Source organism: Poecilia latipinna, unplaced genomic scaffold (genome assembly GCF_001443285.1).
Source record: "Poecilia latipinna isolate Pla-1442-1.1 unplaced genomic scaffold, P_latipinna-1.0 Scaffold3395, whole genome shotgun sequence".
NCBI lineage: Eukaryota > Metazoa > Chordata > Actinopteri > Cyprinodontiformes > Poeciliidae > Poecilia > Poecilia latipinna.
Genome location: NW_015116011.1, coordinates 1 through 27,500, shown reverse-complemented (window position 1 = coordinate 27,500; position 27,500 = coordinate 1). Strand labels below are relative to the sequence as shown.

At 40.1% G+C, this 27,500-nt stretch overlaps 1 protein-coding gene across 3 annotated transcripts in view; it reads left to right on the top strand.

Moving 5' to 3' along the window:
• The window catches only part of LOC106940858 (protein FAM65B-like), a 43,181-nt gene extending 19,690 nt beyond the window's left edge, over positions 1-23,491 (top strand). For 2 of the 3 annotated variants that reach the window (XM_015023714.1, XM_015023716.1), the window contains exons 2-6: positions 17,406-17,526; positions 22,700-22,855; positions 23,021-23,099; positions 23,220-23,243; positions 23,354-23,491. In XM_015023714.1, the coding sequence (XP_014879200.1) occupies positions 17,406-17,526; positions 22,700-22,855; positions 23,021-23,099; positions 23,220-23,243; positions 23,354-23,476 (503 nt within the window). In that variant the 3' untranslated portion in view covers positions 23,477-23,491. Of the gene's footprint in view, positions 1-16,987; positions 17,124-17,405; positions 17,527-22,699; positions 22,856-23,020; positions 23,100-23,219; positions 23,244-23,353 lie in introns of those variants that run through there. The other variant, XM_015023715.1, reaches the window with a different exon arrangement.
• Positions 23,492-27,500: the final 4,009 nt, after the last annotated feature.

Below are 27,500 nucleotides of genomic sequence, written 5' to 3'. Positions count from 1 at the left end.
ATATTTCACTGAGATTAGGTTTTAGGATACCTTAAACCAGTGGTCCCCAAACTTTTTCCTGTGAGGGCCACATAACTTTTCCCTTCTCTGGTGGGGGGCCGGAAATTGTTAAAGGGGGGTTTCTCGATTGATTTTTACCCAGAAAGCACATGGGCAAAAACCATGAGTGAAACGGTCACTGGGACTAATTAGTATATATTCCATTGAGGGAAAGTAACTTTAACTTATTAATTACTCATATATTAACATAAAGGCTCGTTTTGAAGTATAAGTTGCTACTTACAGGCATCACTTCGAAGAATTCAACCTGGAATGCAGCGTTCATAACAGACACGTGTGTTCATCTGCTCTACTGCTAGCAAACAACCGTACTGATTAAATAACATAAAAGTCAAGCAGTTCCCTAAAAGTCCAACAGATGGCAGCAATGCGCCACGCAAAACAAAACACCCACAGTTCACAGGACACACTTCCTGCTAAAGAGCCCCCTGGTGGTTGAAGAAAAATCCACATATAAACCGGAAAATACAATAAATGAAAAAAAAAATCTGAATGCTCTCTGATATTGTTCAGGGGGCCGGACCAAATGTGGAGGCGGGCCACATCTGGCCCGCGGGCCATAGTTTGGGGACCCCTGCCTTAAACGATTTAAACTATAAACATTTTGTTGGTGCCACTTGGTGCGCAGGAATGTCAAATTTGCCTTTTGTTACAACTGAACCATGAAAAAGCAAGACTCTTAATTTGGAAAGCGGCAATGAGCTTTATTTTGAAAGCTTTGGTTCACTGGTACTCTGGAAACTCCACGTAATACATAGGATTTTATTTTGAAATGCCAAACCAACTCATATTTCCATTTCACTGGCTCAATTAAAATGGTAAAAAAAAAAAGTTAGGCTTTTATTGTGAAATGTTGGCATTAGTTCTGTTTATAATGTGGAACCTAAATTTGCAACGATCTAACCGGTCAAATATGGAGTCTTTTACTTTGAAGATCATCTGCAAAAAAATTTGTGTTAAACTTCCAGCATGGTTACTTTTACCGTCGCTGGTTTAGTTCTATCTGCAAACTTTATTTTGGAAGTCTTTAATTACTCATTAAGTTAATTGCTGGTTTTGGCCCATTAGGAATTTAGATCCTTCTTTACTTTTAATTAAATTTTAGAATAGCGTGACACTTATATCAAGGAGTATCTTTGAGCTTTACACATAAGACATGGAGTCTCTGTGTTACCTGGATGATTCCTGTCTTTTCTTGGGCGAGTGTGAAGAATCTCCCTGCAAAGCAAAATCAACAAGGATGCGAAAGGTCTGAATAGACGGCCACTAGGCTGAATACTCACTTTGCGTTTTGGAATCTGACAACTCTAAAGATAAACAGGAAATCGGGACAGCCTATTTAAAAACATAGAATAAAGTTATTTTTAATGTCTGACAAGGTGCTTTCAAACTTATTTTTAGCAACAGTCTTTCAAATTGTTGCACAAGGATTTCACAAAAAAAAAAAAAAAACTTCCTGTGCTCGTTGATCATATGCAGATCGGACGGAGACAAACGTCCCATCAGGTCACATAAGGTGAGTTTCTGCTTTGAGTCAGAGGTTATCTGGCCTCTGGTGCGACTGCAGGGTCTTATCATCCTGACCTGACAGGTCCAGTCCTGCTATCACTGCATCCTCACAGGGTGTAGGAGGTGATTCTCCCTCGGTTTGGGAGTTTCTGGTGTCAAGAAGGCTGTTGGCTGTTACCGTTGTCGGTATGTGGAGGGAAGGGTAGAGTTTGGGAGTGGACGGACGATTGAGACTGAGGAAGCTGGAAGGAATGATTTGTGGATGTGGGTGACGGTATTCTCTGGGGCCGGTCGGCAGGACGGGAAAGGAGAACGGTGATTGTGGCCACACAGGTTGTTGTGTCTGGGAATGGAAACCAAAACGCTGATTTTACCGAAACTGGCTGACAAAATTGTGCAGTCATTATCCTTAGTTAGATCCAAGATAGTTTTTTTTTTTTTTTTTTTTGTCCACCCACAATGAAATAGTCAATATTATTCTATATGATTGTTAGAAAATGTAGTTCAGTCCATGTGTGCTTCTCTAAATTACTGAAAATGTTTCTGTTTATTAAAGCTTAAAATATCCACATTCCTTCCTCTTTATGTGACTAAGTTTTGTGTTTTTGTGCTGTTATGCAATGTTTTGTTTTTGTAACATTTTTTTTTTTCAATTTCGCTACTTCCTGTTTTATGAATGTTTCCGTAGCTGTATTGAAAAGCTGGAGATAAAGGAGACTTTCTTGGAGGCTCTGCAGCCTTTTGGACTAGTGCTGATTAAGCAGAGCCCGCTCTCTAAGCTGCAAATAAGAAAAAAGAAGAAAGTATGCATTTTGTGCTTCCAGTGACATCACATCCAAGTCATTGCACTTATACACAATAAACACAGAAACCATCCGTTTGCTTGGATTTGTGGGTGTTGAATAAGTAAGAAGCAGTGCTTTATGAGGAATGATGAACAGTAGAGTTAACGTGCTAGCGGGCGAATGAGAGTTTCTGAGGGACATCTACTGCTACGAGCACTTGCTCATTTCTCTCGTGGGTTTTCCATCTTTCTTGCTTTACTTTTCTGTCCCACTCCACAATTCTCACTCTCCATCCCTCTCCCTGGATCTTTCTCTATTCCCTTCCCATCTGTTTTCCTCCCTGCCTTCCCCTCCCCGCCCTGTCTCCAAACTCCTCCATAGATACAGGCGAAGAATTTATGGAAGGGAGAGTTTGAACCTATCCTCACCCTGCCTCTCGCTGTCTCCGAGCAGATCGGCACGACATTCCTTGTTTGCGCACAAATGTGAAAACGCTTTCCCCTTAATCATCAGCTCCGACTGTGCCACACAGATGAACTTGATATCATGAGTGAGCTGCGATGTTTGACGTACTCCCAGGGAGTGGCGGCTGCGTTATGGCTGCCATAAGCGTTTCGGGGTCATAAGCTCATAATCTGTTTTGGTATGTGGTGCTCTGTCTCTGCAAAGTCCAGCAGATAGAGGATTCGCTGTTGGTCCCCATCTGTGTGTCATGATCTCTTTATGTCTGCTGCTTTGTTTTTGGTGGCAGGGCGGCAGATTGGTGACACATCCAGCTGCAGCCGTCTGGATGGCTTTCCCCATGGTTGCTGGCAATAAGTCGGACATGAGCCGTCAACTTTTCTCTCTCGGCTCCAGCCTCCTGCCATCGTGACGCTCGTGTAAAATAAAGTGCACAAGCGTCCTGGATGACGGATGTGTTTTCATGGCATTGTGTAATAGTAGGGTGGGGTTAGAATGGCCATTCCTGCTGTTATTATAGTAGCTTTAAAGTTTGGGTTTCTCAACAAGATCGTCATTATCTAAAGATGCTGATAAGAGCGCCGCTACTAAACGAGCTTTGAAACCAATAAGGATATTTCTGAAGGTGTTGGAAATACATTTTCTAGCATCTTGTCTTTATTTCTGCACTCTTAAAATGTTGCATAAAAAAATGTGTTTTAATGGTTGACGTCCTGCTGGAAGGTGAACCTCGGTTTCAAGGTTTTTGTTGCCTCTGTATTTCACTTAATGCACCTTTTCATCAAATTTGACCAGATTTTCTGCTTTTGCTGAAGAAAATAATCCCACATCATGGGATGTTTTTTTCACAGGAATAATATATTTGCAGTAATTCACTCTATATGTCTTACAGCATATTTCTTTCAAAAATGCTTTTGATTTCATTCTTCCATAAAGGCCAAAATTGTGGAGTGTATCATAATGTTTTGTCATCAGATTTTCCCACCTGAGCTATGGTTCTCTGCAGCTCCTCCAACGTTACTATAGGCCTCTTGGCTGATTACAATCTCCTTGTCTAACCTGTCAGTTTGGGCGTGTTGATCGGTGTCCAGTTGTGTGAAACTCTTTCCATGTTCAGATTATGGATCTCACAGCTCTGAGATGTTAACAGCTCGGTATAATCCACTTTAAATTTCTCCCTAATCCAATGTTTTTAATAATGTCTCCACAATGTTTCTGTTCTTAAACTTTTACAGAACAGCTGCATTTCCACTGAGATTAAATTACTAATCAGGAGTCTTTCTGGGTTTTATTTGGGGGGTATCAAAGTAAAGTGAACATATTTTTCAGATTTTTAATCTGTAAAAACTTTAGAAAACTTCATGGTGCTGTTATGTTGCTCGATTGCACACAATCCAAATGAAATACACTGAAGTTTGTGATTGTTAAAAGGGACAAAATGTGGAAACGGTTTAAGCCGCATGGCTACTTTTGCAAGATGATCAACAGTTAAAATATAACGTATCTGGATTTTAAATTGAGGCAACGGAATGACGTGATTAGAAGAGAGATAAAGTAGGTCCCGTTTGACAAAGATTTCATTCGTTTCAGTCGTCTTGTCTCCGGTTTTCATCTGAACAGTGGGTTTGTCTCGTAGGGTGAGCAGATGTGTGGAGAGACAGATGGTAATGATATAGCATGGAAAACCTTTTACATTTTTTATCTTTATCACTATTCACTGACTCAGTTTCCTCCCTCCAGTGTAAGTTCTTTTCTTTTTTTAGTTTTTTAATATTTAGCTTCACATAAAAAAAAAATAAAAAAAAACAGAAAAATGCTTCCTCTGCTGGTATCAGACGCTTCTCAGGCCCCTCACTCTCAAGTGTACTTTAGTTGTTAAATGTTTAATTTCTAGTGCTTCATAAGTGGCTGTATTAGAAGAGCTTCAAGACATATTTCATGGCTCTTCTCCCTGCTGAGTCTTTGCTCCGAGCCGCCTAATGGTCTCCAGCTGAAACATGTAACAGTGAAACTGGAGTTGATGCAGAGGGGCGCAGCTGTATCCTCCAGTGGATTTCTCTGCTAGGGAGAGATGGTTTTTAGTTTTATCGCGATTTTATTTTATTTATTTTCTTCTTTTCGGCATTCAGAAGCTTTGTAAATTGTTGTTGTGCAGTTAGGATTATGGTAATGGCTTCGTCAAGGCTACAGGAGGAATGAGCAGAACATTAATCCACCATGACCAGTTTGGAAATTACACCCAGAGTGATGATGCTGCTGCTGGGCTGTGCATCACTCCTATGAAATAAATATAACTGGAGAGCGTGAGCTTGCGGGTTGGTACGTTTGACCGAGAAACATCAGAAATGCTCAAATTGATCAGTAGGGTTTTCGTAGCTGTGCCTCGTTTTGTTGTTTAAAAGCTACGAAAACATAAAATCAGAAGCACGACGTCATTTTCAAACCATCCATTTATGGATTTTTTTTTTTTTTGGCTTTCACTTCATGCTCAGTTTGCTGTGAAAGCCGCCACGATCACAGTAGCTGCTGTCAGCGAGGAGAATGTTATCTTTTACCTCTAAAAATCACAAATGAAGCCGAAACAACCGGCGCAGGCCTGTTTGCGTGGCGCCTGCATTCCCGCGCTGCGGCATAGGTGGTCATTTTTCCATCCGTCACATAAAACATAAAACGAACCGAGCAAAACGGCTCAGCGAGCTGGTTCTCATGCTTACCGGACGATTTACTGACAAATTCAGTAAATTAATAACGGGATCGCTGTAGATAAGGGAAAATTAATGTTCAGATACAATGAAACAAAGTTATTGCAGCATCACATGTTGTTTAGATATTAAGTAAAGATAAGTTTATATACATATATATATAATTTAAAGAAACAGAAGCAACATTTGCTTATAAATCTTGACCAAACTATAAGTCGACTTCTAAAATGTTACAAACACAAATTGCCTGAAATGTCATCTTCATACACAATTTAGTTTTTTGTGATCTGTGAATACTTTGCAGGCTTGGGGGCGGGGAAGCAAAAGCGACTGCTTCCGTCTTAGTTAGTTTTTTGTTTGCAAAGATATCCGGACATTGCATCATTTGTTTCAGCTTTTAATTTGTGCTAGACGGAAAAAAAAATTATATTCACTTATCCATGTAACCCAAACCTTCCTCTGTTGCTGCTAAAGCAGGAATGTGATTTAAAGAGAAATCTCTTATTGGGTAGACGGCCTTGATGATGGTACGGGTTACAGTTCTCAAAAGGCATTACACGCTGCTCTCTGCCTCTGAAATGTCAACGACAGCTGCCTGAATGTAACTTCAGTCCAGGCACGCCTGACTTAATCCGGTCATCTGTCCATTTAAATGCCACTCTGTATCCCGACCCTAATTTTTTTTTTTCCCTCTCTCTGCCCCACGAGGATCCAGATGACCTATAATTAGAACCGAGTGACTATAATCACATCTCGATGACAAGAGAGGAAGTCTGACCACTCTTACGCTCCCGACGGGGACAGGAGGAGCTTCAGAGGCCTTTGAACTGCTGGAAACGTCTCTGGAGTGGCGAGGAATACGATTTGGCTTTTGTTAGGCGATGACTGCAGAGGAGAATGTGAGAATATGCGACAGAGGTGATGAGGAGATGAAGCGGGGTTAAATCAGGACGCTGCCAGCACGCTCTTTCCTCCCTCCCCCCACGCCCCCTTCATTTTTAGAAAATTTGATTTTATCTCAGACTTCATGTGATGGAGCTGATTTCTCCTCGGACGTGCAGACGCTCACAGAGGGAAGATTGTTTTTACGACATTCCCACCGCAGCACATTCGGCTCCCCGGTTTGTGTTTAAGTAAAGCGACAGTCAGATGATTCCTCTTGTTTTTTATTCGGTCCGGCCTGTTTTCAGCGTTGACGTGATAAAGTTCTGCTTGTTTAGGATCGCCAGGGAGGAACCAGCGATCAGAGCGGACTATCTGGGTCAGGATTCTAGGATTATTTCTGGTCCAAGAAGATACTCACTGTAAAAAAGAAAAAAAGTAAGCTGGAGTCATTAGTTTATGTCATTAAAATCACTTTTTCTATTCATATCACAACACCTTGTTTAAAAGTCAGCCAAAGCAAAACGCCTGATTTTCAGTTTGTTGTAGAAACTTTACACTCGATCATGTTTTAGAAGGTTCTGGTCTAAAATCAGACACAAACAGACGCGTTTACATCTCATCACTCCTGTCATTCAGATTCTGCAACGCCACTTTTAAAACAACACACACCTCGTTTAATTTCCTCCTTAGCTGAATTATTGAACAAAATCAATTCTCGGTGTAAAACGTGTTTATTGTAGGAAGGACGTAAATGCCGTTCAAATCAATGTTCAGAGCTTTGTGGGAACTCGTTACCGTCACTGGGTTGGGTTTACAACACCTCTTTAACCAAGGCGACGCATTTCACACACTGATAGCTAGAGGAAGATCAGATTTCAGTGGCTGGAGTTCATAGACTCATAATCTGCCATGTTGTCACTTTTACATGGCAGACAGATGCTTGTTTGGACTCGGTATTCGAAAGGTGTGCCACAATGTATCGAATCGTAATTGTCTAGAATATTTGGTTAATGTTATGTATTTGACCAGTTGGAGGGACTGTGAGGTGCCTTTAATTCCCACAGCTGAATTAAAGCTGTGACGCACATTATTTAATGTTTGTCAAAGAAAAAAAACGCTAGAAAAGGTGAGCTGCTCGTCTTTATCGTCACAGTTTCCAGCAGCAGAACGGCAGTTATGTGTCGTGTTAATATTGTGTAACCCCAAATTAGGAACCTGCTATTTGACAGGCTACCGTTAGGATTTTAAAACGTTAAGATCCTGTATAGACAGGTGTGTGTTTTATTACCATCTTTACTACCTGAAGCAAATTCATCAATCAGTCCTTTGTTATAAAATCTGTCAAGCTTTGTCTTGTCGTCCACTTAGAAACTGTGTTTTATGAGCTCTGATGTCATCATTCATTTCCGTCATTAGTAACAGTTCTTGCCAGAAAGAAAAATCACTGGTTGTAAGTTGGGGGTTGTCATCTACAACCGGTCTGAAGTCTGACCGGTGGTGACGTGGATTTGAGGTTCAGTCATTTTTGCATTTCTCATGTAAAAATATGATTTGAACAATTTCTATTAATCCAGGAGGCTGAGAGTTTTTTTTTCCTTTTAACAAATGTGACGCATTATGAATGGTTAGTATAAGTCTTTTCGCAAAACCGGGTGATTTTTCATAAAGTATGAAATAAACTAGTCGGTAATTGTAAAAACCAAAGACTAATTATTTTAGTTTCTTTTTTTAGTCATCTGAAATAAAACATTCTTCTCGCTGTAATTAAATTTACCGTTAACTAATGAAAAAAAGGACTTGGAACTAAAACAATTCTGCTTTCCTCACAGCTGCACTAAGCTGAGACATTGGAGCATAAGTCATTAATATTACTTCCTCGAAGGCGGGGGAAAAAACTTAATTTTGAAGGATTAGGCAAATATGAAATTCACTAATCAAATTTTTAGAACCTTAAAATTAGAAATTTTATTGGGCTTTTTGCCACATTTTTCTTTTGCAAAATCAAACGAGTGAAAATAATAAGTTAAAGCTTTTAGTGGCCAACATTATGAACCTTGTTATTGTAACTTTTGTATTTTTTTACTCTTTTGTTTTTTGGCCAGCTGGTTTGAAACATCCTTGCTAAAGAAATATGCTGATGGTTGTCCCACAGCAATAGAATAGCACTTCCTATACCTTTGTTACGTCATTGGCTTGTTGCAGAAACTGGAATAAGACTCGTCCGACTTCCTCTCAGTTGGGTGCATGTTCGCTGTTTGCTCGCTGTGAAAGCTGAACTCTATTATTAAAGGTGTTTCATCTTCGCTTCACACATTTTTCCCTCCACACTGTCGTCTTAAAGCATTTTCCTTCCTGTCTTTTTGCCATTTATGAGAAACCTTTCAAGAAAGGATGAATAAAAGCGCTGTCCACGGGAGGGACGCATGCTTTCACCCCGGCACTAGAACGTAGCGAGGCTCTCTGTTCTGAAAATCATTTTGCTCTGCAAAAGTAGCTCTAAATGAGCAAATCTCAAATTTGATTAAGAATCAATATCATGAGCCTTCTGCCCTGTAGGATAGTCAATTCCCATTTGCATTGCGCCTCTCTCGTCTCTGTGCTCTGGTGGTTCCCCATAAGCAGAAATGTGCTTGTGTTTCTGGATGCTCTGCAGATTTATCAGCGTCATGTGCTTTACCTGCAGGCGATCTGAATTCAAAACATGTTCTCTCCAAGACTGTATGAAGGTTAATGTGATGAAAGGAGGATTAAAGCTGAGTGACTGTTGTGGCTGAACGAGTTTGAGTCTGTATCTTGGCAATGCAGAGAATTTAAATGTGTCCAAGTGATGATTTTTCCTTATAAAAGGAGGAAAACTATCCTTATCAACTCTGCCGTATGCGAAAATATGCCTGCCCTCCTTATTAAGTCATGAATTATCCATAAAGCTTTGGTTCAGTTTCAATATCCACACAATGTTTTCATTATTGCCTGATGTGTAGAATCAAGAAATCACTTAAAGGTAACAGGAAATGGGTTAAAAAATCTGAAACCGTTCAGTTATCGGCTTGTGCAATTAAATGTTAATTGCATTTAAGTTATGCAGCAGGACGATGATCCAAAGCACAGCAGGATCAACAGAATGTGAAGTTTTGGAGTGGCCTAGTCAAAGTCTGGACTTAAATAAGTGAACCTAATTAAGATTCTGTCCTCCAATGGGACAAATAAAGATAATTCTGCAAATAAGTGTGGGATAAAGCTCCTTCAGTGCGATTCTAAAAGATTAATTGCCTGGATAGCAAAACCTGTTATTAGCCTTGGGGGTAATAACTCTGTCAATTTTGAGGTGGTTGTTTTGGATAGTTTGTTTCCCCTCAGTAAAGGAAATCATCATTTGAAAACTACCTTTGTAAGTAGTTGGTTATATTTCCCTGATATCGAAATTACTTTGATTCGAAACTTTTAAGTGCGACAAAAAAAGAAAAACAAACTTGTAAGGTTGGAAATACTTTTTCAAAGTGCGTGCAGGTATTTTGAGAGCGACCTCAAGGCGCTCTCCCAGGCGTCGCAGACCTTTCATTTCATGAAGCCGATCAGAGGAAATGAAAATCAGAAAGAGGCAGCGGCAGCATTGCACGTTTTGGCTCTGGGCTGGTGGACGGTTTCAGCTTCTATTCAGATCCAGTTCACATAAACATGTAATTAGTTACAGCTTCACTTGTGCGCGTACCCTGGCGGCTTTTCCGTCTTTGCTGGAATGCATTATCTCATTTTGAGTGGTACCTGGATACGTATCATCGCCTCAATCACTCGGATTTGTTCGGTTGCAAACTGCTTGATTATCTCCCCCAGTGCTGCTGCTGCTGCTGCATATTCATACTCGGCCTCTTCTCTTTTGCATAAGACCTTTAATTATCTACTCCCTGCTTTAATCTCTAATATTTTCTCACTTGTACGATCACATCATTTCATGGCAAGTGCACAAAATTGAGGGGGAAAAAAAAAGAAAGAAAATCATTTACCATAAGCTTGTTGTGACTTTGTAGAGATTCAGCTGAGCATCTGTAAACTTTAGAATATTGAAAAACATTTTTTTTTTTTTTGCACAAGTCAATATTTGGCACTTAAAACACCCCAGCCCTGTAACACAAGTGTGTGTGTGTCCTACTTCTCTGGAGTTGGCTCATGAGGGATGCCTTACGTAACTCACTTCATCCCATTTTGTCTGCTGTTGCCATGGTGAGTTTAATTTATACAGACGTTAAGAATTAGCCTCCTCTTGTTAACATGAACTGTGGGCTGACGCTGTTTTTGTTTTGTTTTGGAACAGCTCACACTTTGAAATGCACACTGTGGGAATTTTTTACAGGAGTTATAATTGTGAGTTGAGCTGTGCGCAGTTGTTTGAGTTTGAATGAGGAGGGTGAACAGGGGTGGGGGGCTGTCAGCCAAATGTAAGGGTTTGTTTAGCGCGCTAACGTTCGGCGGCAGAGGAAAACGTACAATGATTAATGGGATCATTAGAGGGAATCATTTAGGAGAGCAGCAGGGTTTGTTTACATGCAGGGATTATACACAATGATACTGAAACTGAGCTGCCACCTATTTTGCAAATTTGCAGAACTTCTTCTATAACTCATGAGATTCATATCTCTCTGAAAGCGGAAGACTGGAAGCTTGTTTCATGTCAGAGTTTCTCTCTGAAGGAAACTTTCAGCCCAGTCTCAGGTCTTTTGCAGGTCTTCTTCCAGGATTGCTCTGTGTTTATCATCCCATCAACTCTGACCAGCTTCCATGCTGCAGCTGCCGAAAAGCAACGCCGTAGCATGATGTTGCCACACCCATCTTGTTTTATCTGCAGATTCTCCCACCCGAGCTGTGCATCTCTGCAGTTCTTCCAGAGTTACTGTGCACATCTTGGTTGCTCCTCTGATCAATGATTTCCTTTCCCAGGTTGTCAGTTTAGGTGGATGGCCATGTTCTGGTCAGTTTGCAGCTTTTCCTCTTATTTTCCAGTGATGGATTGAACCTCTGATGGTCAAAGTTTGAGATATTGTTTTGTAACTTAACTTTTCTTTAAACGTCTCCACAACTTCCTCCCTGACCTTTCTGCTGTGATATTTGGTCTTTGTTAGTAATGTTCGCTAACAAATCTCTGAGGTCTTCATAGAACAGCTGGATTTATACAAACAGATGTTCTCCATTTAATGGATTTTATTTTGGGCCATCAAAATAAGGGGTGTGGATACAAATATGGTGCAATTTTTGTAACTTTTCACAAGCATCCACCACTTTGTGCTCCTCTGCCATCTAAAATCTCAACACGTTCAATGAAACTTGTGGTTGTGTTTGATTTTAATATCGAACGCTCCAACGGATTGGAAAACAAACAACTTTTGCTCTGTGGCTCAACATCTTTTAGGAGTGTTGCCTACATGCATCGACTCTGGTGACAGAATTAAACAAGCCTCACGTGACTTGAGCAAAAAGCCCCGAGCTTGAATTTAACTGCTAAGCCAGAAACGGTGCATAAAGCTGAAAGCATTTTACAGCTGTTCATGCTAGGGTGCAAATAATCAGACAAATTATTTGAAGAGCCTGAAGTCTGCGGTTGTTTTTGTGGTGATGCATAATAGCAGAAAGTCTGCATTGCTCTCACTGTCACCCGTCAGGAAATGACACAATGTGATGCTGAGCAGGGTGATGAGGGAAATAAGGAGATGAGGAATAATTTAATAAAGTCCAAGAGGAAGAAGTGAGTCACACTGTCTCTAGGAGAATTTAGGACTAATATCTGAGTCGCCTCCATGCTTCTTAAAAAACATGAATGGAGTGTCGTTTTTAAAGCCGTCTACAGAATTTAAAAACTCTGCTTGTTGTTGATTGAAGGCGATCCTGGCTACTCTGTAATTAATCAAAACACTTCAAATAAATTACGTTTATGTAGCATAACTTAGTAATAGGTGTTATTCGAAGGCACTTTACAAGAAAAACCGATCCAGATGTAAAGCGCATTCAATCCAAATATATACTAAACGCTTAACGATTAAACAGATTTGTTAAGAACACGGGTATGAAAGTATTTTTTCGACACATTGATCCTGAGCTCTCCTTTCGTATTCGGGTGTCTTTTTGATCACTCTCTATAAAAGATCAATGGCTTCCCATTCATCTCCTCATACCCGCAGGCCCTTTATTGACTCTAATATACTTATCCTGCATGTTCGTCACCCTCTGAGCTCAGCGTCCGCAAGTACTGACACAGCTAAGTAACGGTCAAGGGTAAGACTAATACATTACTACTTATTGGTCCTGCAACAGATTCCCTGCTCTGCGCCGCCTCTTCCCATTTACTAATTACGTATTTGTCATATGGTGACCCCCACCAAATGGACCTCAGCATACTGATCAGTTTAATGCTTAGATATAGAAAGAAAGCCTTAAAAAGCCTGAAAAGCAAATGTATATGTTGAAAGGCGGCTGCATTTAGCATTGTTGATAAACCCCAATACGGTCCATCTGGCTTTTAAAGATGAAAACAAAGTGTAAGGGTTTTTACTGACTCAAAATGAGGTAATGAGTGACAAAAAATCTTTATTCATCCTGAAACATTGATTAGAAATGTGGCGTTTCCTTTGGTCACAGTTTGAAAGTGTAACTTTAGAAGCTTGTAGGTGATTTGGTGTATAGTCACGTGATTTATCAAGTGAAGGAGTCGGTCAGGAGAGCTGAATAAAAGTTTTCTGACTCTAATTTTTTAATATTCTGCCAATAAACTAATAATAACAAGGGAATTATGAATATTAAAAGATCAAAAGTGTATAATTGGTCACAAACTAAATCCACCAGTTCCTTATTTGCAGCCTCTTGATACCAAACATTTCTCCCTGGTCCCGAGATGCAAACATTTGTTTTGTCTGCTTGTTTGCCACTTGTATAAACTTCCTTTGCTTTTATAGATGTGGGAATTGTGCTTAAACCACAGACATGGTGAGCATATTTAAAGAACAGATGTTATCCCTGCTTCTGAGGGGAAAGATGATTATCTTTTTATAAAGTGGGCGAGTTCCTGGAAATGCACGTAGGCCAAACAAAGCCTCCACCTTACACTTAGACGCAGGTTTTTCCTGTGGGAAAAAAAACAAATCTTCCTCAAGTGTAAGGTGTGTGAGGAAGCATTGCTTTTTTTATACATATATATGTATATATATCCTCCCCAAAAAATAAGAAACTCAAACACATCGCGCGTACCATTTGGGAACATCAGTATTTATAAAATACCACCTTTCCTTCTTTTGCTTCCTATAAACACAGGAAATGGAAAGGAAACAAGGAGAGTGTTCTGAAGAGTGTCCATCATGTTCTGCTGTTAGCCAGAGAGCATTAGGTAACAAGATGAGCTATCATTTCCCACTCGCTGCTCTTATTTTAGACTATACTGAGTCAGAAAGTCAGGGAAATAAACGCAGGGCGCAGAAAAACACTGAAATGGGCCCAAATGGTGGTTTGGGCCTGGTGTTATTGCAATATTAGGGGTTAAACAGTTTGTGGAAAAGTATTTGCCCTCTTTACAGATGTCTGCAGTTTTTGCTTTTTCATCACACTTGAACGTGTCAGTTCATAAAAAAAAAAAAAAAAAAAAAAAAAAACGCTATCCAAGCTAACCTGGCCTTATGTGAAAAAAAATAATGGCTAACTTTTGGTAAGTCAGCTTTGGGTTCAGCTTAAAAACCTGGAACAGGAGTGAATCTTCCTGACCAGCCTACCAAATTACCCAGAGCTCGTAGCACAACATCTAAAGCACTGTGGACCCGAGTTAAGGTCGGTGTTTATGTTTTAACAAGAATCAAAAATGGCGTCCATTAGAGAGATCAAAGTTGAAAAACATTTGTAAATAAACCACGATATTCACCAAGACTTTTGGTTGAATATTTTGTGGACTGCAGACACTAAAGTGGAACTTTTGACAAGTATTATCTGACTTAAAAAAAAAAAAAAGAACATCTCACTGACGTAGAAACATTGTGGTAGTGTTAAGTGTCTTGGGTCGTCTTATTGTTTCAGCTTTTGGACCCTTGATGGAACCTTGAATTATACAATCAAGCAAAAAGTCCTGAAGAATGTTTGTGACCATTGAACTCAAGAAAATATGGGTTTCCTGTAGGACAATGGTCCAAATCAGAACAGCAAGTCCAGCTTTTAATGCCTTAAAAGGGCAAAAGAATCGAGGTTTTGGAGCGGTCTGGTTTTAAATCCACCATGTCTTAAATAGTCGCCTCATTCACTGAGACTGAATTTCTACGAAGAAGAAGAGGTCAAGATTTCTACACAAGAGATGTTACTTTTTGTCATTGGTTTCCTCATTAATTGAAATCATTTGAATGAAATTGCAAAAGCAGAAAATCTGAAAGGGGGCAGATACTTTTCTAAAAGTCCTTTGAATATGATATTGATGTGCAAAGTGTAGTTTTTAATTAATCCCTAGCAAAACAAGATGTGATTGATATTAAATTTTGCACAACGGTACCGATGATAATGGTTTATCCCGAACCTTGCGACTAAAAATATCAAATTATTTGTCTGCCAAACTGAATAAAATCCACTATTGGGTAAAACTCTTCCTACAGTCCTTGGTTCACGACGGTTGAACTGAAGCGTCACGGCCGCTGAGGTCCTCTGTGTTTCAGGAGATCCTGCTGCTATTATTAGCCATTGTTAGCTTTTTGTCCTACAACTTCAAATCGGCTCGTGTTTCTTTGGTGTCCAGTCTTTGTGTTTCACTCTGTCTGGCGCTCAGACTCAATGTGACGATATCAGGTGGACGGCTCAATCAGTTATAGTGCCAATAGGATGGTGTACCAGTAGTGTGTGTGTGTGTGTGTGTGTGTGTGTGTGTGTGTGTTTGCTTGCATTTGCATGATAACGCAGGCCTCACCCTGCCCCCCACATGGCTCTTGTCTGTCTTGTCTGGGACATAAAGAGAAGCAGGAGAAAGCAGGGTTTGTTTTTTCAGGCTGGGGTGATACAACCAGCCTGAAAAAAAAAAATCCAGTATTTTTCCTGTGCCTCCATGTTTGCAAAGTTGTTTAACTGGAAACTCTGGGATGATTTATGTAGTCTGTGTCAGGACAAAGAGCTGACTCGGGATTCTTTGGTATGGTTGCAGGGTCTAATCAGATTTGATGAATTTCTCTCTTTCTCTTGCTCTCTCTCTCTCTCTGCGACTCTTATCTCCCAGCTCTGGACTGAAATGACTCACGCAAAATGTTTGCAGCTCTCACCCCATCGACACTGGAATCATTACGTATTATTTGGTGGTTAGATTTACTCTCACTTTGTGACTTGCTTAGTTTTCTCTCTGAAGATTTAAGTGGGGTTTTTTTTCAGTCTCAATAAATCTAAACATTCGAACTGCTCTAATTTACGTCATGAACTTAAATAAACCCCCTCGTAGCACAGTTATAATGATCGTTTTGCAGATTATCTCGCCACGGTCTGGTAGTCATGTGCTTCCTCTTTCCAAAGCAAAGCGCCTTGTCGTTACGTTTGAACTGAAATATTGCTGTCATTGAACCAGGCTATCTTAGGGCACGGTTTCAAACATGTGACAGCTTTGGTCTTGCTTTACTTCCTCAGAAGCAGAAGAACCATCTGAAGCTGCTCTTATGGCTCTGCTGATGTTTAAGTTTTAAATAAAGACTGTAAAATGTCAGCTTCTAGGAAAAGTATGCACAGAATATGTTTAGATTTCATTATGTTACAACAAAATTGCTGTGCAATTAGAGATGCAAACATGCATAGGAACATGGCTGCATTTTGTCTCGGCTCGTTGGAGCAGGGATGCATCTGAAAGTTTCAGGACAAGATAGTGGTGTGAAATAACACAACATTAAAAATACTTGAGGGGTGTGAACACTCTTGAAAGGCTCTGCAGTCGTCATTGTTTCTGTTTCTTGGAGTTGTTTTTGTGCCCATAGCAAACCAGAGAAGTTGACCTGCTCCCATTCTGGACTTCATCTGGATTTTACAACATCCACCTGCACAACAGTTTAGACGTTAAAAGTCATTTCTCTCCAGCTGAAGCTGTGATCTGGTTGTCTCAGCAGACCCATAGTCTCTCTGGGCACCTGATCTTTGCCACATCATTATCTGACGGCTATATTTGGATGCTTCGCCGTCTATTTTCAGCTCGCTCTCCGAGAGCCCACGTCAGTCACGCTGCTTTCTTCTCCCTTACGGAAAAAGAAAGGAAAAGAATTGAAATCTGCTGCTGGTAAATATAGACACAGTGATAAAAGGTGCTTCAACTCCAAAAAGGTACTGATTAGATAATCTTTTTGCAGAGATGATTGGACTGTCAAACCAAAGGAAAAAATGTCTTTAGAAATACTTTGTGAACAAATGTCAGTCTGGTGAGCTGCACATTGTCTTTTAGCTCAGATATAAACTACCTGCACAGCTGATGAAAAGCAACTGGAGGTTTTAGGCTGTGAAACCTGCCTGAGGCGCAACAGTAACAGCTGACGTTTGTTTGCATCAACGTGGTGACGGAGATCTAAAGAAGGCCGAGGCGTGTTGGGACAGGCGCTGAATGCTGCTCGTCCACATGGAGAGCGTCACCGACGGCGCCTAATCCGGTGCTGCGCTGCACAATGCTCACTTCACTCTGGTTATCTTCAGGATTCCTCCTTAGTCTGGACAAATATGGAAAAGCACAGAATACCGTTTCACTATTTTCCAGGTCGGGGAAAGTATGGAATCAAATAAGAAGGGAGGAGAAATGTTTGCATTTCCAGCCAGACTTGTCCTTCTTTCTTTGCGTCCTGCTTCCTGCCCTGTGTCCTTCCTTTCCTCTCTCCATCCCTTGTATCCTTCCATCCTTACAAGTTTTTTTGGTTTTTGAAGCCTGTCAGCCTACAAATATCGCCATAAAATTCAAAGTTGGCATTTCATACTTGACAGTAAAGTTGATTCTGGAAAAGTCTGGATTTCTTTTTAAACTCCGTGTCTTTGTCTGCCGCAGGAGTGTCTTCGCGCGTCCCGGAGATCATGGCGGCCGGCACCCACTCCCCTGGAGGGCCCAATGGGATCATACGGAGCCAGTCGTTCGCTGGATTCAGCACGTTGCAGGAGCGGCGCTCTCGGTAAGTAAACACCCACGAAAACCCACCATATGAGCATTTAAAATAAAAAATAAAAAATTGAAATAAACTAATATGCATGTATGTCAGGGGTTAGCTAGTTTAGATACATTTGCAGTGTTAGATTTACATCCATTTAATTGTATTTCTTTTTTTTTTTTTTTCTCAAAAAAAATTCCTTTTTGGACACAAACCTAATTTAAATAGGTTCTTATTATTTTAATCTGCCTTTGAGCATTAGCCTCTTCTTTACTAAACTCTATATTAGATAGAACAGGGAATGATAATGCATTCAGATTTTAAATATATGACAATTAAACTATTTTAACCTTAAGATAGAAATATTGTCACCAAGTCATTTCTGATTGCAGTTTTGAACACGTTAAAACTAATAGAAAAATACATATGCTGTGTAGTTCTACGTTACTCTGGAGGTTGCCGTCTAAAATTTTGTTGATGTTATTTTTGCCCATTATGTTTAAAAGGTAATTACGTGTTTGGTCAACTTTAGCTGTTTTAAATATGCATGCAAACATAAATATAGCCAAGATAATCATGGACAGCAGAGAAAACCTTATTTTTTAGCACGACTGATGATGATTATTGCTACTTTACCAAAGTGTAAGATTTTATTAATTGTTAATTAAAAAGATTAGAACAAGAAATGCTATAAGTGAATGTTTAAAATGATTTTTGGAGTCGCAAGGTTTTCCTGCATGCTGCATTTTTTAAATATTGTGTGTATTGCGAGGAAAACTCCTCCTGGCTTTACTACTAATATCAATAATTCTAACTGTCTTACAAACAACTTAAAGTGCTGTTTTTCAAGGATGTACTTCCTGGACTACTAATTACTGGTTTATCCCAGCCAAACCTGACGTACTGCTCCCACTCATGGTATTTTCAGCTGGCTGCGTGTTTCTTAAGCCTTGTAACGTGTGCAGATGCAAAAAGGGGGTAAATCTAAGGGCACAAGTCTGTTTGCAATTCTGTGTCTACGTGCATCACCAAGGCTCATTAGAGGAGAAGAATAGCGCTCAAGAATAGCATCAAACCTGCCAAGGGAGACGGCTGCCACAGTGGGAGAAGACGAGAAGTGTCAGTAATCTGTATAAAACAGTCATTTCGCTGCGCTGACATCACTTCTGAATGATCGCTGCGTTGAGAAGTCGCAGAGCTGCTTCTGTCATTAATGCTTCTCAAATGGGGAAATATTATTACTTTGCGTTTGTGATCCTGATTTAAATGCAAAGACAATTCAAGCTGCTACTTCACAGAAGTGGACATTAAGGCCAAGTTAATATGCTGTTTTTATTTTTTGTAGCTTGGAAACAGATGTTCGGAGACGTTAAGAGGGGCTTTTGCTGCAGTCAGTTTTGTGTGTTAAAGGCTTTTAGAGTTTTGCAGCACTGACCCTGACGGATCACCGACTGTCTGGACAGCGTGGATCATGGTGGAAAAACAAACACGACAGACTTTCACTGATGCTTCTCTTCAGCCTGAAGCTGGAAGTTTAATCAATGGTCACATGTTCATCCTAAAACATTTCCTGTAAACAGAGCTAACGAGATGAGATAATTAAAAAAAAGGAAGAAAACCACACCTCAGGAAGATGCTTCTCTAAAAATGATGCTTATTTCAGAATATGTCTCTCAAACTAAACTGCTCTCATGTTGTCACCTTCCTAAAATAATGGTTTAAAAATATTTCCACAAAGTGATTCTTTTTCTTAAATCATTTTCTGGAAAAAAAAATAGGTTGTGACTTTGGTTTTTTTTTTTTGTTGTTGTTTTTTGGCAAAATTTACTTTCGGGGAAAAAAAATGACATTGTCATTATTTTAGGAAGGTGATGATATATTAACTACAGTTTTACAGGAAACTATTTAAGTTTCCTGAAATTAGGCTCAAAATGTCCCGGAGCTTTTTATTTGTTCTGGAAAAGTTTAAAAGGTCGGATAATTACAGTGAAGGACTTAAAAAAAAAAAAAAAAAAAAGGGGTATTTAAAAAAATTTTACGCCCCCTATCCAGTTGCATTAAAGTTGTATTTGTACATCCTTCCTTCCAAATATGAGACTGGAAAAGTCTCATTTTTGTTCGTTCCTGACATCTTTGCAAAACATTCAAGCGACCCACAGGGTTGCTACAGTTATCACATCAATAGGCTTTTAAGGATGATGTTTTTGACTCCTCCTTCTAGAGATAAAGCACATTCACACTTCCATCCCGGATTTCTCTTTAACAATCTTCTTTTTCGGTGCTTACTTGTCTTCAGCTGTCCTGGTCCTGCTGAGAGAACCCATTTAGAAATGCCCCTGCTCTCTTTTCTCTCTGATCAGACAGTGAATGGTATGGTATTTGTTGGAATGACTCAAGTGTGTGGGCGACTTGCAGCGACAGACGAGTTACACTCTGATAACGAGGGACGTGGAAGGCTGCAGAGATACGGCCTCTGATGCCGCTGCAGCGCGTCACAGTCTGTACGAGTGGCTCTGTTGCTGCTAACGGACTTCTCATGCGTGATACGTGATCACGCTTTGCAGGCATTCATGCATGCTTGCATCCTACAGACGTTGCACTTTTTGTGCAGGGGCGCAAAATCAAATGTATTAGTTGGCATAGAAATTGTGGCATGTGTGCATATGCGTGCTCCTGAGCGTGTCTCCGTCAAGAAGCATTTTTGCACTGCAGCTCATCTGACCCCAAGGCTAAACAGCAGTTTGATTCAGTGTTGCCCTACATTTGTGGCAGCGCCATGTGAACTTCCACTCGCACGTTTCAACTCGTCCGGCTCTGGAATCGGTTGCTTTCGTGTCCCTAAGACGATCGTTTGGTCGAAGGAAAGAATGCAGCTTGCTAAATCTGAGATGCTTTTAAAAACCACGAATGGGGCAAAAATGAGAGTGACGTAAAAAGAATTGTTGGGAGAACAAAAAAAAAAGTGTGGCAGCTCTTTGGTCTCTAAACACGCGCTCCTTATTAACGCAAAAATAATTTGGGGTAAAAGGAGATTGAGTTCAGTCTGCAGTGTTTTTTTTTTGTTATATGAACTTTTGGAACTAACTAATAAAAAACATCAAACAAAACTGTGGATTGACGTTTCCACTTTATTAAATAACAGAATTGTTTGACTGTTTTGTTATTATTATTATTTTAAATGAACCTGAATTGGCTACTTTTAAAACCGGCGCGATGGATTAAATCACAAGATTTGCTAAAAAAACAAAATGACACAAAAGATGGAAGGATGTGGAACTTTCTTTAATTTGAAATACTTGATTATCACGTTGCATTGAACAATGGGCGTTGCTCAAGTGGGAACAAGGCTGAGCTGCAAGTGGGTCAATTTTATTACAGCAGATGAAGATACAGAAGATGCGTGGAGAAATGCCTGCTGTTTAGTGTGGCAGGAGATTTGTAATGCTGTGGGCCATGGAAACCTTATTGGATGTCACCATAAACTACTTTAAATGTCAGGAGATTTTATGTACAAATAGAATGGGTCTAAATGCTCTTATTGTACTTTTTAAAAAAATATAAATATCTAATTCCTTAAATAAATTCACAAGTATCCCGGTAATTGTAATGATATAATTTAAATGACTATTTTTTTCATTTCCTTCAACACCCGACTTGTGCTTAGCTGTACCAGAAGTGTTGTCTTCTTCTTCTTTTTGAATCAGTTGTTGGTTTCTTTGTGAGCCGCCGCCGGGGAGGAGACGGATGAACAGTCGAGTCTCACAGATTGCTCTGAGCTTTATTGGCTCCGTTTTGTAACTTTGCTCTGGAGCAAGATAAACGGCGGCCTTTCTGAGGTCAGTTAAAAGTAGCGGGGGCTCAGAGAGGCCGTGTCCGCATGACTTCCCAGATAGGCACACATACGTGCCATTTCGCACACGCTTCCTGGGAGGTGGTCCGGGCTCCTTAGGTGAAGATGTGATTTGTTAACGTGTTTAACAAGAGAGTCGCAGTGTTACGTATTCTTTTTCTGCAAAAAGGAAAAAGTTTCAGATTACCAAACAGATTTTAGTACCAGATGGAGATCATCAAATGTAATACAGAATATGTTTGGAATGATTATATCATTTATTGATTAAAAAAACCCCTTGATATATGACGAAAACTAACTGTCAACCTCTTTAAATCATTAACTTATGATAACTTTTCAAATGTTTGGTAAAAATTAGTTTAATTTCCACAGCCACTCCCAGGCATATTAAAATCCATTAAAAAAAAATAAAATAAAATACAAGAAAAGATGAGAAACAAAGTTTTCATCAGTATGGAAAGGAAATGAGGAACCTTCTCCTTATGGGTCCCACCTGCCAAACTGGATCAAATAATGCCCCACCACAACATCCAGGAGGTCAAAAGGAACCGAGAACAATATCTAAAGCAGGACAGGCATCTCTAAAGGTTAAGGTCAGAGTTCAAATTCAAAAAGAAGGAAAGAGACTCTGCAAAAAATGCTTGTTGGGAGAGTTTCGAGGTGAAAACCAGTACTGACTAATAAGAGATAATCAAATCTCCACGTAAAGACCCAATTCACATGAGACAAAACAACATCTTACTGATGACTGGACTGATGAGACAAAAAGTTTTGAACTCTGACACCTCTACCATGAAGACTGTCCAGCCATCAGCTTGTGGCGGCCATGATCCAAGGCCATACCTGCATGTCTTTCTCTGAAGTGCACCGAAAGGGGCCCTGCAGAGTTTGAACTGGATTGAGACGCTGTGGCACGACTATAAATAGACTGTTCATGCTTTAAACCCTCCAGTGTGGCTGGATTAAAACAATTCTTCCAAGAAAAGTGGACCAATTACCTTTTATAGAGATGTAAAAGACTCGCGGCCAGCCACCACAAACGCTACATGACAACTGTTGACGCCAAGGGTGGCACAACCAGCATTAAAGTTTGCTGTTGTTTTTTTTTTTTTTTTTCACGTAGGTAAAGCCATGTTTGGATCATTTCTCTGACTAAGTGAAACCATCATTTGTAAACTGTTTTTGTTGTATTTACTCAGGTTATCCTCAGTAAATGGTAAGAAATATGCAAGTGTCTAATCCGAATGCCTTTTCTCGACACTATTCACACCAGTTCTGGTTTGGAGTTTGTCAAAGTCATTGACCCGGTGGAATATAAAATCCTCATCCGTCTTTCTGCGTCTGCAGCTGTAACTCGTTCATTGGGAACTCCGCGGTGCCGAAGAAGCCTCAGTCGAAGCCCAAGAAGCCCCACCTATCTGGCCAAAAAGGCAGCAGCAGCTCCAGGGAGCCGCAGCCCAAACGACTGGAGGAGGTCTACACGGCTCTCAAACAAGGCTTGGAGTGAGTAACTCACACTCTCGTGTTCATCCAGTCATCGTCGTTAACATTCCCACCTGGGAGCGAGTTTAGACTGATCTCATAAATGTTTAAGTTTAAGAGATTTGCTATTTCCTTTGAGTGATCCGTGAAGATTTTTATCAAACGTTTTCTTTACCTGCTGCTCAGTGAATATCTTGAAGTTCATCAGACGGAGCTGGATAAACTCACATCTCTGATGAAAGACATGAAGAGGAACTCTCGCCTGGTGAGATGCATGAGAACACGTCAATGTGGTTTAACACTGCGCATGCAAATATTAGGTTTAAGCAACATAAACATTTATATTTTATTACTTTTCCTAACTTTCTGTGTTGTTATTCTCCAGGGAGTGCTGTATGATCTCGACAAGGTAAGCCAATGGAGGTTGCGTTGAAAAACACAGAGACGTTTTTGCATCAAAATGCCATGCGCTGCCGCATTGTTGTTGTAGTGAAGCTGGCTTTCTGTGTCTTCCTGCAGCAAATCAAAAGCATTGAGAGGTACATGAGGCGCCTCGAGTTTCACATCAGCAAGGTAAGGATTGCTGAGGTCCCAGTGGGTTCTTATTATTTTAGGGCCCTTTGTACCTTAAAAATGTTTTAACAGTTCTGACCTGAATCTTTCATACAAGCTTTTTTTCCCCCTTATTGTTTTTTCCCCCTTGTACCCAGATATTCATAAAAACAGAAAATGTAAAAGGAGTAGAGGTTTCATGCCTTTTGCATATTACAGGCATTTCAATCTCTCCAAATAATGTAGCTAACATAATTCTTCAGGTTTGCTTCTTATTTGTGTAAAGGATATGTTTTATTTAAGTGCAGCTATTTCTGTATGTTATCCGCCAAGAACTTTGGTCAAAATCTGTTGTTTTTATAGGGGGTTATTATGTAAAATCGACTTTCTGTGCGTTATATCTCACATAGTGCCATTTTATAGCACAATCAACTAACCATGTTACATTCAGCAGTTATAAAATTTCTCTATATATCGAGCTTAAAATGTTTATGTACATTTTAAGCTATTAAGAAGCTATTTCTGACACTTTTTAAAGATTGGGCAGAAAATTTCGATCAGTGCACCCTACTGACCAAAGTGAACGTCCGATGGGTTCTGCTCTTGAGTTCTCGTGAAGCATGTACAAATTTGTTCCTGTTTTTGCCACCTGTCTCATTTCTCTGATCTTACAAGAGCAGCTTCCAATGACAAACGAAAAAGACAAACTCTACTTTCCATATTTTCTAAAATGTGAAAGTGTTTATTAGGTATTGTGATATGTCTGCCCTTTAATACCGTATTTTTCAGCCGCTACTTTTTCCCCACGTTTTGAACCATGCGGCTTACAGCCCGGTGCGGTTTTTCTGTGGATTTTTCGTCAACCACCAGGGGGCGCTTTAGCAGAAAGTGAATCATTGGAAGTCAAAATTGGAAATCAAAGAAGAAAGCGCTAATTTTCATTTACAACAAGCACATGCTAGCAGCAGGCACGACGGAGAAATGTTTTCAAACTCGTTCCCCCTCATCATGGAAACAACACGAAGAAGTTCATATGATGCAGCTTTTAATTTGAAGGTTATCGATCTGACAGTACAGATCGGTAGCCGCTACCTGGCGTGAACGAATCCATGGTTCAGCGTTGGAGATGGAGGACTGCGTCCTTAATAGCTGATTTATTAAGGCTTAATATGTACGTTTCCAGGTTTTTTTTTGTTTTGTTTTGTTTTGTGTTTTTTGTTTTTTGTTTTTTTGTAATTTGTAGGAGGGGATTAGAGTGAGGTGCGCTCAATAGTCAGGAAAATACGGTAGCTTAAATGTATTCTATTTTTTTTTTTTTTTTTTATTAGACCAAAAGCCATGAGAGCTCTCTTTTTATATTATTTATTTATTTTTGTTCCTGTTTGGATAATAAGTTTAGGTTCCCTGCTGTTCTAATGCTTACGACAAGAAAAAGAAAACGTTTTTCCCCTTTTATACCTTTTGTTGTAGTCTCCTCACAGGCTCCCAGTTGGGGTCCGTAATCTCCAGCATTTTTTTTTTGTAGGTCCTACAAGCTTGCAAGTCTCTTTGACTGTTCTTCCACATCCTCTGTTGTAGTCCAACATAGCTTGCTGGGCATCAAATCAGACCTGACAGCAGGTTATCAGAGCACACGCGTCAAAACAACTGCACAGATCCGACTGTAACTATGGTTACCTTCAAGACGGCCTTTGAAGTCAAATTGGGAATTCAAGGAAGCCATCTACCTGGAATGTTAACCCTCTGTAGCCATACGCAAGATTTAGGACAATGAACTGCTTTAGTCCCGTGGAACGGGACTAAAGCAGTGAAAGAGATTGTGTTTTGAACTGATTTGTAATGCAAAGCTTTTCCTTTTTTTCGAGGACAGGAAGGAGTAATGAATTTGGATTAGGTGTGACTGAGGAGGTTTTTAAATGCGGGAAAAGGAACATGAAAAAAATATGTCAGTCGCGTCATACTAGGCCACGTCTCTGAAGTCATAAAGTATTTCTGCACTGAGCTTTTCTTTGACACCGGTGACAAACAAAACGTAGCGATGTTTCCTCCGCGTTATGAAGATGTCACGGGATGGTGTTGAGCAACCAAAGACTCAGACTTTCAGCTTGAAATCCAGCTTCATTTTGATGCCCTCTCTGTTCTTGCTGACTCAGAACAGAAATAGATTTAAGCGTAGCTGCAAATATTTGGAGAAGCAAAGGATTGTCTGATTTACCTTGTCATGCAGGTTTGAAGCCTCCAGTCTCTCTCTATCAGGTTAAATTTAGCTCCGACTGTTTTTCTGTTTTGCTCGCAGGTGTAATATTAGCATCATGTTCACTGATGTTTTCTGCAGTCTCATTACTGACTCTGGATTGTTTGTAAAAGCTTCACAAACTTTTCTTCCTTTCCTTGAAATTACTTTTCTGTGGTTCCTATTTTCTGGAACAGAAATCACTATTAGAAAAATAAAAATAAAATGCACAGTTTATATTCTGTCAAGAAAGTGTATACAAAATACAGTTTTGGCAAGGATATGTAAAGCAGAGCTATACAAAGACCTGCTTAGTTGACTATCTGAAAGAAAGTGCTTCAGCTGGTCATGAATGGAAGATTTGTGATACATTTTTAAGATGAAATACTGAAAAACAAGAGGCATATGTTTTTGTAATTTTTTTTTTTTTTTAAACATAAATTTTTTTATTCCATTTCGTACTTGCACAGGGTGACGTATACCGAAGAGATAACAGCAGCAGCATCAGAGATGCCGTTAGATTTATGTTGCTTTTGGATAATCACTGGATTTACGATTCAAAATGAGACGCGAGCTCCAGAGCACCGGCACGTGCCATTTTCTCTCGTCTCCGAAAAACATATCTGTTCATCTCTGCTGCAGCTGGGAGCTCAGGTGTGAACGTGTTTAAGCCCAGACTCGGCCGCGTCTCTTTGTGCCGAACAGCTGCCACGAGGGACAACTTAACAATCGTCGATCAGCGGGGTTGTTAGTTTGCGAGTCACATCAGCCCGCGCTTTTGTTCCCCGCGTCACCTGCAGATGTCTGCGCTGTAATTGGCACGCATGGAGGAGGCAGGTGGCACAACACAACCAACCTCTATGATGTCCTGCATGGGACGAAGTCTGTAGCCACTGGTTGGGTTAGTGTGTGTGTGGGGAGCGGTATCAGCAGGGCATCATTAAAAAGATGAGTGACGCAGACTGAAGGTGAGCAGAGCAGCTGCCAGGCACCATCTCCCTTTCCGAGGGCGGGCGTGTTTTGGTACTAACCACATGCCAAATTCAACCCAGGATGAGTGTGAATACTTTGCATGTGATTATTTTTAATAAAGGGCATTTACTGCTGCCTCCTCTACCGCCATCTTGATTGTTAGTCTGTAAACGCCCACACACACACAGCTCCCCAGAGAGGGTCCGGGTGTTTGGTGGGGCCTGCAGCTTTTTAATCTGCTTATAATCACTTGCTCCTGGGCATGAAATGTAGGTGGGTGTGCGCCATTATCCAGCAATTCTCGATAATGTCCACGTCTTAAGAGGATTTTTAGCAAAATCCCGTAGATTCTGTTAAAATTACACAGTCTATTTGGATATTATTAGGCTCAAATACAATCCTGTAAAATTCCCAGTGAAACTTAATTGGTCGACAGCATAAGAACATTGCTTAACAAATATTTAGTCTGCTTCTCACAAGGACCAAAATTGATTCCCTAGTAAAGATGTTCCCAAAACTCTCAGCTGGTTCTCCAAGCTCGCTGGGGTTTTTTTCCCCCTCCAGCACTCTGAGCTGTAATTAAAACACTTCAAAAGAGAACTGATTTTAGCATATATTTAGATTTAATCTATCTTAATAACCACTTACCAGATGTGCTGGCCAAGAGCCAAAACAGAAAGGATTTTATTTTTTTTTTCATTGAATGACCCTTTAAGGTTGTACAACTACTGAGCTTTGCAGATAAGTGAATTTGTATTGCATGAACTTGTTCTACATTCTGGCATGTCATAATTGAAAACTTATTTGATAGGCCAACACAAAGTAGTATATAGCTGCTCAACTGATGGCTGTTCTTATGGCAGATTCTCCCACCTGAGCGGTGGATCTCTGCAGCTCATCCAGAGCTAC